We start from the raw sequence: 17639 nt of genomic DNA, 5'->3' as shown, positions 1-17639 counted from the left end.
ATGAAAAAATAAAAATAATCAAGCCTAGATGCTGACATGGGTTAGTGTCTGCTGATGTAAAATTTGTAGCAGGATCTGATGCATACAAGTCCATCACTGGCCAGTGCCTATGGCAGAAGGTACCCATTTACACAGCAGCTGCACGAGACTCCTGGTAGTCAGGGCAGTCACATTTTCCCAGTGACCCGGAGTGAACACACTGAGCACTGCTGGCAAGGAAAGATGAACCACTCTGCAACAGACTGGGCTTGATATACATTTTATTGGCAATACCAGTGTCATATTCAGGAACCACAACCCTTTGTCAGACTATTAGTGTTAACTTGCATGACAAGTATCAGTGACCAACTGTATCTGAAATATAGTTAAAGTGCCTAGGAATAATAGGCAGCTTAAAAAAAAAAAAGGGGGGGGGGAAAACTCATTCCACCCACTCAAGCCAACCTTTCTAGATCTTACATCTTAAGCACAACTGATGTACTGTAATTGTTATGTGGACTTTAATGTAACCTCTAGAGCAGCACACAGACAATGCAGTTCTCTCATTATGCACATGCTTTAGGATCGTTTATTTTAATGCTTTCAAATAAATATGTTCCATGCAGCACACCGCAATAAATAAGGAGCAGCAACTTTCGTATAGTACATCCATTCATAATGTAAGTCACCATGTGAAACACCACATCTAAAGTCTTTGGCCCAGTCCCATACAGTGAAGCACACCACATCTGCACATAATCATATCTGGCTTCATATGGATTTAATAGGACTATGCCAGAAGGGCAATGTGAGCACAAGTTTAACCAGGGGTTCCTAGCCATTAAATACAGCTACTAAGTAGTTAAAAGGCAACAAGTAAACCCATAAAGGGTTGATTTGTCTTTTCTTTCTTACTTTTTAGACAGAAATATAAAGTATGAAAACGCTCTGGATATTTTCAGCCTCGTGTAAAGCAGGGTGATTAACATGGAAGGCTCTGAGCAACACTGGCATGTACACTGGCATCAAAAGCCACAGCAAGACTGACTCTGACACTCAACACCGGCGCACTGGGCGGGGGAAAGCTGCTGCTGGGGTGATGGTGGGCACTGCTCCTCCTTCTCATCCTCATCCTCCTCATCCTCCTTTAGGCCGACAGCTCCACAGCCCCTTCCTCTTCGCTGTCGGCCCGGTTGGCGCGGATTTCCACCAGGGTGCGAGCGAAGCGGGTCCATTCGTCATTGTGTGGAACAGCCAACTGGGGGAGAAACCAACAGGGAATTAGGAGGTCCTGTGGGGAGACATCTCTGGCCCAAAATCAAGGCACCTTCTTCAAGGAGGGTTCCTGTGGCAATGGTGAAGCCCCCGGGCATGGGCTCACCCAAGGGACCTGATGGGTTGGTTACTTCTACGGCTGTAAAGTGCTCCCAGGATCAACCCAGCAGCTTCCAAGTCAGTACCAGCTGGAAGAAGCTTTCACAGTCAGTAGCACAGACCAAAAAAAAAAAAAAAAAAAAAAAAAAAAAAAAAAAAAAAAGAAAAGAAAGAAAAAAAAGAAAAAAAAGGAAAAAAGAGAAAAAAAGACAAAGAAAGAAAAGAAAAAAGAGAAAAGAAAAAGAAGGAGAAAAAGAGGAAAAAAAGAAAAAATAAGAAAAAAAGAAAAAGAAAAAAGAGAAAAAAGGAAAAAAGGAAGAAAAAAGAAAAAAGAAGAAAAAAAAAGAAAAAAGAGAAAAAAGGAAAAAATAAAAGAAAGAGAAATAAGAGGAAAAAAACAGAAAAGAAAAACAAAAAAGAAAATTAAAAAAAAACAAAACAAAACCCTTATCTGCCTGATTTCAAGGCCAAGTTTTTTGCTGGAGTGTTGTTGAAAAATACGTCTCAGTTAAAGTCTTTCAGGTTTTCCAAACTACATGAGGCCTTGATCTCTACAAATCTACACATGTATGTTTAACTTTACACATGTGAGGTGGCCATTTGAAGCCAGCCAGGCTGTGCCCAAGTGTAATTGTTTGCAGAGCTGAGGTCAGTGTGTGCAAGGTAACCCAGCTTTTATAACTTTGTACTGAAACTATTTTCCTGAAGTTCATTAAAGCTCTTAATTGTAAAATAAATATATTGGGTTATTTTAGCTACCCTCCTCTACATTAAGGAGTTCACATTGACAAGAAATGGTTTAATAGTGGAAGTGTTATACCAACTGGATACTGCATTGCTGGTTTTACATCAACATGCAAGACCCATTTCCATTTAATACCATTGACGTTTCTAATGAGGAGCTCTTGAACATAAGGCTTCAAGAAGGGTGTGTAATCTAAATAGCTAAGCTTCTAGATAAAATGATTCATTGATATGGCAAAATAATACTGCAGCCATTTCCAGTTGGATCAAACTGCAATTCTGTGGAGGACTGAGATAGTTTTATCTTTTATATTAAAAAAAAAAAAAAGAGCAGTTTTCTCAAACTTTGCTTTAATTAACTCAAATTCCAGAAAACAGCAAGAATCCAGATGCACCATGCAACTTTTCACTGCCCTCTTGAAGCCTTGTGATCGATCATGGCCTGAATAAAACAAGTAAAACCCCAGTTGTTTCACAGTATTATTCAGTGCTTGAACTGTTTGATAACTATGATGCATGTAGTAATCTGCTGTCCACCATAGCAAATGGACTAAAAAATTAGGATGACCTTAGGTAATCCAATTTGTGGTATACAATATTCCATCTGTTCAGACTTACTTCTTTTAAAATACCACCAAAAATGCCCAGCAGGTATCTGGCTAACTGCATCCATTGGCACTAGCAGATTACAGGTGCATGTCAGGCTGTGTACACCATACTGAAATTCACACAAAATCACAGAATTGTCCAATTATTCCCCCCTCCACACATCCCAACAGTGATACATATAACTGGAGACATAAAAAAAAAAAAAAGTGACAGTGATCTGTTACATGAACTAGTAAGCCCAGTTGGGGAAAGAGCTTGTGCATGTGCCCAACATTAAGCAATGGGTGAAAGCCCTGATGTACACTGATGCAAGTTCAGTGCTGATTGTATGGACAGGACTGGATCTAAATATCTCCTCCACATCTCACTGATGCTGAGGAGCTTTTTAAGTACTTTGTAATGAGCTTTGCCTCTACATCCAATATTCTGGGGCAAATCGCTGCTTAAAGCTTCCCAGGCATAGTGTATGTATCAGTGACTTGGATATAATATAAAAGGCTGGGGTAGGAGTTTGGGTTTTTTGAGTGTTGAAATACTGAATATAGCAGAGTTCAGGATTTACTGTGGCTCCACACTGAGAAATGCAATCTGTGTGAAAGCCATGGTGGCTCTCAGTAAGAGTAAGAGGTGTTGTAAGAGGTGTTGCTGCACTCTCTGAGGTTTCCCTCCATTGTCTTCCACTTTCTGCATTCCTCTCCTTTAATTTTCCCAGAAGCAGACACCAGAGTCACAGGAGTAAATCATTTCAGGCAGCCACCTCTCACACGAACTGATGTGGACCTGTTATGGCCTTCGTTTGAAAGACAGCTCCATTCTTTCCAAAACCAAAAAGAGAAGTAACAGCAGAGGGGAGGTCAGAGCACCAACACACAGGTACCCACAGCACAGGTTTGCTCCCAGCCACACACCTCTACAGCCTACTCGTTAGTAAGGTAAGGGACAGTCCTTCAGTCATAGATGCAACCAAAACCAGATGTGTAGCAGTTTCCCTCTTACTATTGCTTTTCTCCTAAAAGATTTTATTTCTTGTAACATGTACAGCACTATCATTTATCAAACTCTTGAAGGAAAACATGAAATGAGCAGCTAAATCACTAAAGTGCAACAGTATCTTACAGTTCAGTATCTTACTGAACTTAATAAAGCCTCATTTTTTTTGCCTTTTAAAATCCTAAATGGCTGAAGAAGACAACATGTCATTCTAAAGAAAAAATTTAAATTATCTCAATGTCGTAAACAGATTCAATTTCCTTTACCCCACAACATGGCTGCAGACAAGGAAAATCAAAGCTTTGCATATTAAAACAACCTGGTATCTCAAATTTGAGGAATCTCACCAGAAATGTTTGCACCGAAGGCATTACTGTTAGCTGACACTGTTAGCAAGACCTGGGCTGGTTTTAATGACTCAGTTCACAAAACAATTAATGACTGAAGTGAATACCATTAGCACAGAGATTAATATATTCAGTGCCCACACACAATCTAATTACTCAGAACTTAGTCTTATTTTACCTTATTTAATCTCACGCACTCCATCATCCTTTCAACAAGGGGCCAATCCTGCTAATAAACTGTTAGTTGAATAAACCTCTCTAATATAAATTCCTGAGGGATGTGGAGGGAAAGCTTGGCAATAATGAAGTCAAAGGAAAAACTATATTTTATTGCCTCCTCTTCTCTCTGTGAAGGCCCTAATATCAAATCACAATAGTTATACAGCAAAAGACCGCAAATAAAAACTAAAATATCCACAAACTTCTAATCAAATTCTTGTCTGATTAATGCTCCCCCTTCCAGTCATTTTCCATTCAAGTTCCTTCAACTGAGCACACTGGCACCCACAAGTGTTGGAGGCCTGAGCCTGTCCATGGATTCTCCCTTTCAGCTTCTTTGCACAAGTGTTTTTGGTTTTTTTTTTTTCTGTAAATACATGGGCAGGGGGTAAGAAACAAGGAGATACTTTGTAGAAGGACAGAGGTTTAGAGTTACCTGGGGGTTTCTCACTTGCCCAAACTTGGCATTTTTGACATTTTTTCTGCCCACTTCCAATTACTACAAAGGAGCAGCTATTGAATTCCAGCAGTCATGATGTCAAGGGAGGGTAGAAATGTTCACCAAAGCTTAATAACTTAATATAATAACTTATATTAACATTTGGGTCAGAAGGTTACCTGAATGAACTGACACTAAGGTATGGAGGAGAACAAGAAAATAAATGCTATTAAGTGTTCTCCTTTGATCCCTTCACAATGGAAGGTAAGTGCTACCCACACCTAATTAATTGACTGAATTGCCCACATTACTTTGACTTAAATACCATGGTTGTGTCAGATAGTAATTCTAATGAGGAAAACCAGTATTATTACAGCAAGGTGGTAACTTTAGCCAAACTTTTGTCTTCTGCTTGGCTTTTAAAATATCAAAAGAGTTCATCCTGCAAGCCTACTGACTCACAAGTATGACAAGTTTATGCATCCAAATCAACCTGCTTCTTTCTGCTTGTGAAGTTACACATGCTCAGCTTGTTACAGGAGTGAGAATTTAGTGTAGGAAAACATCTTCCCAAGATGTTATGATGGTGGCCCATTTTTAACTGGGTGAAGATATTTAACTCATGACAATTGGGGTCCTCTCATTTCTAAAAAAAAATAAAAAAAAAGTTTTCTTTATACCACTTGCAACATTTTAGATGTCCTTCTCCAAGACACTTTCATAAAATATTCTTCCAAAAGCACTCAATACCTATGAGTATCTGTAAGTGCTTCCTACATGATCAGTAACATAAAACAAACAACATGGAACATACTATATACATTTAAGAATTCATGATTTAAACTAGTTCACAAACTTTTTCTTGCTAATATTAAAAATCCCATTTATGTGATGAAAACTCTCAGAATTGATTTTTCCACCAGCTCCATTACTCTGATTTTAGAAGAGCAGATTTTGGTAAGAATCCTGGTCAGCTAGAAGCCTTGTATCTGTTACCATTCTCCCCCTCTTCTCTTTTGGGTGACAATGTGTTGAGCTGTGCTTTCAAGACTGGAGAGGATCTGAATACCTCAGTTTGGATAGAAGGGATTTCTCAACTACAATATGTGCCCCATTCATTTTGCAGAGTCGTGGGCTTAGAGTAGACTTTGGCCTTAAAAGGCCTGTAAAGATTAAAGGTAAGAATGTTCCAACTTCTGCCTATTCTCCACTGTAGACAAAGGATAAAATGACCAGACCCAAAGGAAAGAACAGCCCAGCTCTGCCCATGAGCACCTGGCTTTGCCTTCCCAAAGGCAAAGTTTATCCTGCGCACAACAAAACCAAACCTCTTGGTGCCACCACAGAGCCCTTGGAAATCTGAACTTCCTGAAGCTTCCCTGTATTTCCTGGGTGATCACTCTCCCCAGCCATTGCATTTCCCTCACCTGATTGCTTTCCAGTCATGAAGCACAAACACGTGGCCCCTTCGACACCAGTACTGAGTGGGAGATGGTTTATGTGCATCTGCTAAGAGAGTGGCAGTGCCAGACAGCCACAGGCAGGGACATGAGTGGGAGTTTCACCAGGAACAGCCACAGGCAGGGACATGAGTGGGAGTTTCACCAGGAACAGCCTCCTCTGTCTTCTGGTCAAGGCAGAGATTTCCTCTGTGTGAAGAGCACTCAATCCATACACACCAGAGATCTTGCAAACACAAACTGCGTTTCCTGCGTTTTCCCAGAAACTGGGCTCTTAGCGACTTCACTGAACTCTACTACTCTTAAAACTGCAAGAACTCAGGAAAAGGAGGTGCCCTGGCCAGACAACTCTTGATGCTGCCATTTGGGACAATTAATGGTGGGCTCTCCAGGCAAGCAGAAAAGCAACAAAACAACCCGTGCCTGAAAAGACATAAATCAATAGAAATTTCTTTCCATTTTCATATCGTTTAGCACTTTCTAGTAACATTTGCTCATTGAAGTTAGGTCTACTAAAAATAAAAGAAGAGAAAGGAATGATTTTGAGACCAAAAAAACCCAGCACCTTTAAATGTGCCTTTTAAACAAACCTATCCAAAGGGATGAAATAAGATATTACAACATATTTCAATATTTTCTGAAATTCCCTCCTATCCATCTTTTTTATGACTGTTTCAGCTCAATTTGTCCAGATCCCTGTACAGTTTCAGTTTCCCTGAAAAACCACTTTCCAGCAAATGAATTATTCATTGAGGCTATTTCACTTTATTCCTGGCTTGTCATCTTCCCTGGAGCCTGTAAATCTTTGGGAAGGGAGCAGAAAAACTCTTCCTGCCTTCATCCCTCAATGCTCTTGTCCAGCCCAGCTCTCCTCAGAGGGCTGGGGACTCTCCCAAGAAGGAGATAAAATGCAATTTCCACAAAAGCAGTCTCCACTTTGGAGGAATCAGTGTCCAACAGGCTCAAGGGGAGCACAGCTGTCCATGTTCAGCCTATTGATTTCTTGTACATACATCATGGGTCAATCTACCCATCTCTGAGACAGTCACTCAGTACCTCCAGTCCCAACCATTTGTGAAAATACTGTGCACTCCCAATCACCAGGTAATCATCACTTTTTTTGGGGGGGTCTTCACCAAGAGGTCATATACCTCAAAGCAAAAATAGCCACGGGAAGAACTTCCTCAGCTTTGCCTCTGACTGGGGGGGGTTGCTCTGAAGGGGTGAATTTTTCCAAGCAGAGTGGTCTCCAATCACTCCTAACACACACGTCTCATGGACACAGGTGTAAAAGGAGAATCTGAAAATGAAGCGTTACACCACGGCTTGGAAGGTTCTGCCAAAGTATGTGGTCTGCAGCCAACCTGCACAACCCCACTGCCACACGCTGTTTCCAATTACGCATCTGCAGAGGAGGCTGCACGGTGGTCCAAGGCAGACTCTAAGGGTGATAGTGATGCCTGAGTCAAAAATCTGTGACCCATTCCAACCCATTTTGTAGGAGGTTCAATGCCTGTTGATTTGTGTACACAGAAAACCTTGTTCTGATCTAAGCTGATGGGTTTCCATAGCTGGGCACCATGCTCCTAGAAATCAGAAGCTTTCTGATTCACATATTTTATTCCTTGCATTTGGGTTGGTTGCTGTTTGGAAGCAGAGGCTGATCTTATTTTAAACAGCCCCATTTATTTGTCTCAGCTTCAACACAGCTGTATTTGCAGAAAAATCTCATATCCAACAGGGAAAATAAAAAAATTATGAAAATTAATGTTCCTGTCACCTCTAAAATACTCTTTTGCTATTATAACTTTTGAGAAGGGCAAGTTAAACACTCTTTGAAGAGACAGCTAATTAAGGCTTAGAAAAGACTCAGATTAATTTGAGATTTTGGAAAACAGCAAGCCTGGTAAAGTAACTTTAATGACTAAAATCTCAGACTTCACACTAAGTTATTTGAGTATGTGGTTTATTACCATTTTTATATTCTTTCAATTTAATAGCATCAACAAATAAATGTAGCTTCAGGGAAATATCATTTTAGCTATTTTCTCTAAGCAGAATTTTTGTCCATATCACCCTCTGAAATCAAGTGCTCTATTGAAAAGAAATCTGCTGCAAATACTTTGTGCAATGGATTAACATCTGAATGCAGTTATGACATTGTAGGTAAAGGCATTTTTAAAGATGATAAAATAGAACTACTTTACCTTGATGTTTGCTAAAAAGTAGAACAGACACCGAGTTGAATTTTCAAGGTAAAAGAGAACACTCACAGAATGAGGATCATAATCCTTACAAATGAAAAACAAGAATTACAGTTCCGCTTTAAGCAACTGATCCTATCTTCTGGAGCTCAACAGATGTTTTATCACTATCAATGAGGTTGAAATAGATATGTAAATGTAAATATTAAATATCTTGATAAATACACGCACAGAGCAGGCAAGTATGCACCTATTCTGGCCCTGGTCTTGCCCCCCAGAATCAATTACAGGCTGCCTTTGATATTTTTCTCAACCTATACGGATTTTTTTTTCCTGAAAAACCCTGTATTTTTCCAGGCAACACCCTATGCCACACACATGGATGGAAACAAAGTGGGAGGTAATATCCAGCGAAATGGCCACCAAAGTAACCAAGAGCACCCTTTTTACATAAGTGCAGTACCACTGTATTTAACTCTTGGGAGAGCCGAGCATCACTGTTAACAATGGATGAAACCACTGGCAGGAACTCAAACCCCACATACTGCATGCAGATGATTTTAATAAGATACAGTGTTTAGACCACAAAGGATACACTCCAGAGTAGCTCTATATATATTTGTTTACTTAATTGAAGGGGTGGAATACCATAGGCAGCCTAAATACTGCATTTATTCTATGCACAGCAGTCAGTCTAGTGTCACAGACACAGTATACACCACCCTTCTATGAAGTTAATTACTTAGCCCTCATCTAGATTAATGTCTGTTGTGATTTATTTCTTTGCAATTCACCAGCAGGGTCTGATTTAACTAGTGCTGCCACAGTACAAAAAAAAAAAAAAAAAAAAAAAAAAAAGACAAAATATTAGCTTAATCTCAAACAGAAATCAATCAAACTGAATCAATTTTCAGCAAACTTTGACTTTTTCTCCTAAGGAGAACAGTAGCTGCTGAATTGTTACATAGTTGATGTTAAATTATGTTTTGAATACCAAGCAAACAATGGTGTTATTTTAATAATTTATATGCACAAAGATACACAGTATAAAGGGCCTACATGGGAACTTGAGCATTTGAATGCCCATTAATTCACTTCTAAGCTTATTCCTCTTTGTCTGCAGCAGTCATCTTGATGCCAGTCCAACAGGCGAACAGGCTAAAATGTAGTCCATAAATTATACATACATGACACACAAATGCATATTAAAAGAACATTAAGACTGCAGACTGTAACACTTCAAAGATAGGAAATATCAGAGTTAAGGCTAACTGCCTCAATTTGAACATGTTATTCATTGTGTTATGATACTGTCTTTAATCTTAAAAAAAAAAAAAAAGAAAGAAAAAAAAAGTAAGAAACAACAAAACCTGTGCTGGCAGCAAACACCAATTATGGAAAACTCCAGCCTGAAGGATTAAAACTTGATAGAAAATATGGAGAAGAAAATAAGGAAGTGGAAAGGATCTCTAATTGTAGACAACACTACAGTTCCACCTATAATATCAGAGCTGGCTCAGGCTCTCCTGAATTAAGCAGGTAGAATGATGCCCAGGCTATGAGATGATGCTTCTTTCAATTAATGTACCAAAATTCTGCACTTGATATTGACTACAAAGCATAAAATACGAGTAATCACCAGTCACCTTGAAAGAGAAGGCTGAAATTTGAAATTTAGATTTTTTTTTTTCCTTAGAGCGCACCTTTTTTTTAAAGTACAAATATTAAGCTGTAAGCTTATAGCCTGTTCCTAAGCATGCCAGAGTGCTCTCACCAGTCACATTGTGGGGGTCCTTTCCTGTGGATCTCTTTGAGGATACTTTCAATGGCAGAGACTACTGGCCTTGGAAAGAAAAGTAATTTAATATAAAGATATAGCTCTGGGAGCAGAAAGAGCATCTGCCATGCTTCCAAAGAGCCAACAATTTTGCTTCAACAGATACCGTGCCCTAAGAATCAAAGTTCTTGCACTTTGTACCTTTCCACCACTTCTGCAATGCCATCACTTTACAGGCTGATTAAGAAAACCAGGGAGGCTTCCTGCCTGCCACTCATCTCCCAGGGGGATCTCAGTCCTGCTTTGACAGCCATTTCTCAAAGTCAATGAAAACTTTCCAGAAATGTAATGCTTGGAGCTAAGGGATCAGAACCCCTCCCCTATCAAATTATGTTATCAGTTCTCACCATTGTACTAGAAAGCCTAAAAATACCAAATGTATCCTATCTAGAAGTAAAGGAGCCAACAGTGGCAGCCAGGAGGGCCAAACAAACCCTGGGGTGCATCAAGCACTGCACTGCTGGGTGGCTGAGGGAGGTGATGGTCTCACTTTGCTCTGCACTGATGAGTTACATCCTGAATGCTGTGTGCAGTTTTGGGTGCCACAGTACAAAAAGGACACAGAGTTACTGGAGAGTGTCCAGAGGAGGGCTATGAGGTTGGTGAAGGCTTTGGAGGGAAAACATATGAGGAGCAGCTAAAGGCACTTGGTCCGTTCAGCCTGGAGAAGAGGAGAGTGAGGGGAGACCTCATCCCAGCTCACTAGGGAAGGAGGAGGAGGAGGTGCTAACCTCTGCTCTTTGGTGACTGATGATGGGACCCAAGGGAATGTTAAGATGTGCTAAGGGAAGCTTAGGTTAGATATTAGGAAAAGGTTTTTCACCCAGAGGGCAGCTGAGCAGTGGAACAAGCTCCCCAGGGAAGTGGTCACAGCACCAAGCCTGCCTGAGTTCAAGAAGCATTTGGATGATGCTCTCAGGCACATGGTGTGATCCTGGGCATGCCCTACACAGGAACAGGAGTTGGACTTGATGATCCTGATTGGTCCTTCCCAACTCAGGAGATTCTATGAGCCTTCAACATATTTTTATATTCAATATCTACTTTTTTTTTTTTTTTTTTCTTTTTTTTTCTGGCAGATATTCTGATTGAAAGAACTGTCCCACCATTTTTCCTTTGAATACTAGAGCTTCAGCATGTGGGGTAGCTGCACTGGCAAAAGTGCTTCCCTGGAAGTTCAGCTGAGTGAAGGACCAGCGCCTCAGGGAAGAAATAAATCATGGTGTCTTCAGCTCAGCTTGCTGCCTTCCCAAACCAAGTCGGTCATGTCCACATCATGATTCATGCCAGGAAATCTGGCAGAACAGGAATTGTAAAGGACTTTTGCCACAGCTTTCTGGCTCCTGGTTGGCAAGTGGTCTCTCACCAAAAGCAGCTGACGAACTGCTCAAAGATTTGGGTTAGCAGGAGAGTTGCTTCCTTCCCTGAGATTCTGCACACATTCTATTACCTGTAGTAACTCATCCATGAAATAGCAGCTTTGTTTTTTGCTTTTTTTTCCATTTCAGATATCACTCTAGGACTGGAGGATACATTTCATATTTAAATTAAACTCTGAATATGGCATTTTAGCCATTGAAAAGGATTTATTAAGGTCCAGACTCATCCTCAGTTGATATTGTAGGTTTAATAATTTTCCAGATTAAATTTCCAAATTAAATATTATTTTCATGTTTAAAATATAGACCATTTTGCAAACCATAAAAAAGTCTGGAAACACAATTACAGATTCTCAAAATGTAAAGTGCTGCTGGATGTGACAGGCTGGACTCACAGAAGCATCATTAAGGAGATTAATTATACAAAGTAGCACTTTTTTCAGATGTGTTTTAACACCACTATGATAACGCATGAATTTCAATGAAATCTGCATGTTGATGCACACAAACTGAGCTTAAGCTAAACTTTGCATTTGGTGCTTTCCCCTTCAATACTCTGTGTTAATGAAAGCTATGAATATTTTTCAGTAACACTTCTTACAGTGGAAAAGAGGTAAAAACAATCAGAGAAGATATCACCCAACAGACTAACTAGGTAAAACAGGTACTTAAATACACACTCTGTGACACTATTAACATGCACTGACTCCAGCTTTGTTCCCTGCTGGTGTTTGGGTACAGAGTGAGGAGAGGGCAGATCAGCTAAAGGACTTGCTTGGCTTCCACTACCATACCTCCAGCTACCATGGAAAGCCCAGACCCAGACTATCTTTTCCACTAAGCCTCTTGAAAGGTTTTCAGGAGAAGCAGTTACTGAGAAGCCAGCCTCAGGTAATGCCAATGTGCTAAACATACAGTGCACACACTGGTGTGTCTGATCTGGAACCTGCCTTTCCCCTTCCTATCTGATCCTTTATAGCATTTCCCAGTTCAGTAGGAAAATACCAGCAGGAAGACTGTCACATGCAGCTCTCCCTTCTCCCCCTCCTGCAGGCTTTTCTGAGCAGAAAGGGATTGATCTCTTACAGCTTCTCTTCTGTGGCTCTCATCACTTGGTTATCTGAGTGCCTTCTAATAGTGCATTAAGCTACATGATTAACTCCTGTCACATGTGGCTTGTTCTCTCTGATCCTCTCTGCAGGGGAAGGATCTGAGCCTTTGCAAGGGAAAAGGAAACATACATCAGCTTTAAAAGTAGTGTACAACTGGAGAAAAAAAAAGGATTGGAGCAAGATTTTTGCTGGTTGGTTGACCAGTTTTCTTAAGCTTTTTATTTCATATGATGAGGAATTGAGAAATTCTTGTAAAAGATGGTTGTATCATATTTTAAACACCTGGCTTTTTACCCCATGAAATTCTCCAGAGAGCTAGTAAGCTGCCTCTGGAGAACTACTAAAATAGTTCATCAGAAGCAACTGGGAGGCATGGATAAAGAATCAACTGAGATTTTAGTATGACCATTTAACCTCCCTCCCCTACTTTACCCTTTTTGTCTGTTTTCACTAATGTTCAATCAGTTTCACTGTCTAATCAACAAATGAGAAAACACAGACCTTTGTAAAAAATCTGGTAATCCCTCCTTTAGCTTTAACAGGTAATATTCCAGTAGTAAAATGAAAATGGGATTTCATGTTCATTTACATGTACAATAAAACAGAAGAAAGTCTGTCATTCCCAAGAACAAGCAAACATCACCATAGGCAGGGAAAAGCCCCCTTTCACCAGGCATGACTCACTGCTGTATCACACACAACCTTATCACAAAATCTTATTCACAAGCTCCACGTGGACAGGCTGTTTGTCCCACTGTCCCTACCTGTCCTGGAACTTCAGCCTCCTGCTAGTTAAAAATATTCTTCTAATTTTTGACTTGAATACATGGCCAGCTTGCATTCACATGCTCCAATGGTAGCACATCCTCAGCTTCACTAGTTCTCCCTCTCTGATACCAAGCACTCCTATCTCTGTAAAAACATGAGACATCTATATTGCCACCAGACACCAGACACCAGGCTCAGACACCCTTGGCTAGTGACACCAAATTCTTCAGCCTCTTTCTACAGCCCTCTCCAAGTAACCAAGACCTACACCCCTCCCTGAAAGGTTTCAAGTCTTTTTAAAAAAATACACATTTTTAAACAAGACGGGAAATTATTTGAGTAAGATGTCATCTTTTAAATAAAATCAGTTTTATGAATCTTCTTTGGAAGTCAGGTCATGAGAGAGGTGACTGGGAAGGGCAGAGAGGCAGCTACGTTGCAGGATGTGCAAGAGGTGGGAGGAAAAGGAAAGTTCAAGGCCCCAGACTGGCACTGGAGATGAAGAGCTCCAAACTGCAACAACCTTGGGTAAGACAGATTAGTTTCATCATGGCTCAGTTTTCCCTCTTGAAAAAAACTTCTCTAATAAAGGCTGTCATTAGGAACACAAGCCTCTGCTCCAGCTTATTTAATTACCAAAACAGACTGAAAGAAGATAACTCATATATTTTTTCATTTCTTATCAGAATAATATGACAGTACTGAGAAGCACCAGCCCTCAATAGGAGTGTACAGGGGTACTCACAGGCATAAATCTGTGCATTTCTACATCTGCATGTAGCCAAGCCTCCTTTGAAACTGTAAAAGTATATAAATGCTTGGGTTTAACTTATCAACATAATAACATTGTGTTTCTACTGGAAAATAAACCAGTGCTTACATAAAGACCTCAAAGCATTCACTGTAACCTAAAGTAATGAATATTGTAATGAGAAACACAAGTATTTAGGGTGATAATGACTGGACTTTGCTCTACTTAGATCGGCTCACCCCCTATGGAGGCTACCAAAGCTTCAAGATTTTATCACCCTAGTAATCAGCAATGGGTAATGGCCTTCATAAAACACAGTAATTAAATTGACTGATTTCAAACTAGTGCCTTTTTTTCATTAGGCAGCTCTTATTTAACCTACTTCAAAAATCCCTTTTTGAATACTGGCTAGATCAGTCAAAATTCAAATTATGAGGGATAAAGAGTTCTGTTCAATATTTCTGATATTATTCAAGAAAAAAGCTTGAGTTCCTAGTATGCTCTCATTCTTTCTTTTTTTTTTTTTTTTTTTTGCCATCTCTAAGAACTTTGAGGAGTTTTAAAAGTCTCTCAAGACTGAACATTATAAAACAGGGGGTGGAGGGAAAACAAATCAAAACCTTAGATCTTTACATTTCCCAACAACTCATAAGAGATTTTGCTTTCTTAAAACATGCTTTTAAAATTCTCTGAGGCCAGCGTTTCAACCTCCTTAGCAGAAATATCAATGGTGAAATGCAGGCACTGCCTCACAATCCATTTAACTATCCTCTATGCCTGGATTGTGTGGATTGCACTCATTGTTATAACTACTGCATCTTACTTGGTCTTTTAATGTTTCTGAATAAAATTTGGCTGTAAGCACAACCCCTTATTATTGCTCAATTTTGCCTTTGTGATATGTGTTTGAGCCATTTATCTGTGTTCCAAGACTATTTGTAACTCAACACAGATGATAAAATAAAATATTTTACGATGAGTCTCAACCCTATTTTTGTGGCAAAAATATTTCCTAACTCAATATATGGTCTACAGGAGCTTTATGATGGCAAAAGTAAACCCATTGGAAAATCTACCCAGATAACTACAGGGCAGAAAACATAGTTTCATATTTCTCTGTCTGGGCTACAGCAATTTTTAGCTGCATGAAAGAGATGCTGGATATGTTTTTGGTATGAAAACTACAATGAAACACAGGGATCTCAAGACAGAAGAACAAAGTACCAACCCCTCCCCATCCTACCCAGAAAAAAAGTGACTCAGTAGCCATGCTGAAATCTGAGAGTTGGTCAAAAATATGCATTTGTCTCTGCCTAGAACCCTAAGAATCTCAGAGCAGCTGTTAAAGGCTACTGAATTCAAAGGAAATTATTTTATAGGCACCACGGGGATATTCCTTACTGTATCACTCCATCCACACATTTCAGGCAGTTGTCAGCTCCTCCCTCACTGGTCTTGTATGACAATGAGATACAGGACTAACACCTACCATGGGAAGTATATAAACAACCTAATGCAGCACCCCAGAAGGGCTTAAGGTGATATTAACTCTGAAACCTAACAAAAGTCCATGAACATCAATGTGATTCTGATTTCACAGGTAAGAAATGAGGACAGCACTAATAACTCTTTAAAGAATCTTAGGGAACTGCTAAAGAATCTTTGGCAGTCAGCTCTCCTGGATAGTCTAGGGAAAGACCTTTTCTTACTTTTCTACAGTTCCACCTGTCATCCTAGCCACTTTTTAAAAGGATTTCTAGAATCAGCTGTCTTGAAAGACCACCAAACAGATGCAATAGTTTGTCCTGTAACTAGTTTAACAAAACAGTGCACAGTAATAAGCTCCTTGTGATTACAGCTTCAGATTCCCCAGTCCCATGCTGCAAACTTACTTTATATTTTACTACAGCCAAATAATAACTAATTGATTTACAGTTTCTATTTATTTATTCAAAGTGCAAGCAGAATATGAGCTGGAGAGATTAATGGGGGAAAAAAAGAAAAAAAAGAAAGAATGGAAGGTAGATGAGAAGATGCTTCTTTCACAACCAAAGGTCCAAAGAACATTCTCAGTAAGGCAGGGAAGTAACAAATGCAGTTGTTAGAGAATATTTATGACATTGGCAACCATGTAACATCACTGAAGCATGCACAATGGGAGCAAGCTTTCTAGAAAACATATCTATAAAAGAGACATGCATTTAGGTCTAACTATCAATCATCTGGATGTGTGAATAAATCTACAGGCAGTGTTCCATGTTCTGCTAAAATTAACTTCAAACATATAGAAAACTCACCACCCAGGAAATAAGCCGTAAAACCTCGGAAGCTAAAATATCTCAAATATACTATCAGAATAATAATATCTCAACTTCTAGAGCAGCAAAGTTTTGAATATTTCAATCTTACAGAGAGCAAAGTGCATTTACAATGACTGGTTATATTCTCTGGTTAAGTTATACAGGTTTAAGAACCCTCACAGCAAAACAATCAGATTCTTGCATATTGTTTGGGGTTTTTTATTTCATTTTATAATTCACATTTTTAAAATCAGTGGTTACTGATCCACAAGAGAACATCTATATGGACTATTTAAGTCTTCTCTCCCCTGGAAGTGTGTGTATAACTCCCATTAATGCTAATGGGCACAAAGCACATGCATTGAGGAGAAAATAGACCCCTCACTGTGAAAATAAATGTGTTCGGTTATTTTCAGACCCGATGCCAAAATCAAACAACTACAAGTAGACACTCTAAGGAGATAACATTATATAGCCTAAGGGAAAATGTCCCCATTATTTTTAACTCCCTGGTCATGGATCCTGCCACGTTTTTCATGTTTCTGCCATTTCTTGCATCAGAAAGACTATGACTGGATAACATAAAAAATGGCCAAATCCACAAGTCCCATGTCACACTCCTTGCCTTCCCAAAGGATGCAAGGTTAGGTCTTATTCTTTCATTTAGGCCACATAATGTTTGCTCTTTACACCATATGGGCTAACAACAGAAGTGTAAACTTTATTGCTCTCTAGGATAAGTCCTTTAAAACTGTGATGAACTTACCAAAGTAAAAGTTCCTATCACCTAATTTTTTTCCCAAATGATTTGATATCCTCATGTTTTCCACTCTGACCATAATTCATGGAGTCAATGCTGTCTATTTGAACAGGTAAGAAAAATTGCTCACGTAGTAATGTGAAATTCAAAGACACTGTAATTTCTTTTAATACAAATATAATCACAACTTTTTCTGATGGAACCAATGCTTTATAAATTTAAAGGTGATCTGACATTTGGAAGAGTCATGAGAAAAAAAAAAAAGATTTTGAAAAGGGTGCTTTATCAGTGGAGTGTTAGTATTTCTGGTAAGTGTATTTAGGGCCTTAGGAGAGTGGCTTGCTGACTTTCTCATAAGAGTAATCAC

At 39.4% G+C, this 17639-nt stretch overlaps 1 protein-coding gene across 7 annotated transcripts in view; it reads right to left on the bottom strand.

The window, feature by feature from the left end:
* Positions 1-243: 243 nt before the first annotated feature.
* The window catches only part of DYNC1I1 (dynein cytoplasmic 1 intermediate chain 1), a 184435-nt gene continuing 167039 nt past the window's right edge, over positions 244-17639 (bottom strand). For all 7 annotated transcript variants that reach the window (XM_071735268.1, XM_071735273.1, XM_071735270.1 and 4 more), the window contains one exon: positions 244-1237. In XM_071735268.1, coding sequence (XP_071591369.1) covers positions 1127-1237 — 111 coding nt within the window. In that variant the 3' untranslated portion in view covers positions 244-1126. The remainder of the gene's footprint in view (positions 1238-17639) is intronic.

The sequence above is a fragment of the Heliangelus exortis genome, chromosome 2, assembly GCF_036169615.1.
Source record: "Heliangelus exortis chromosome 2, bHelExo1.hap1, whole genome shotgun sequence".
Lineage (NCBI taxonomy): Eukaryota > Metazoa > Chordata > Aves > Apodiformes > Trochilidae > Heliangelus > Heliangelus exortis.
The sequence above is the reverse complement of the archived record's forward strand: the minus strand, read 5'-3'. Positions and strand labels throughout refer to the sequence as shown.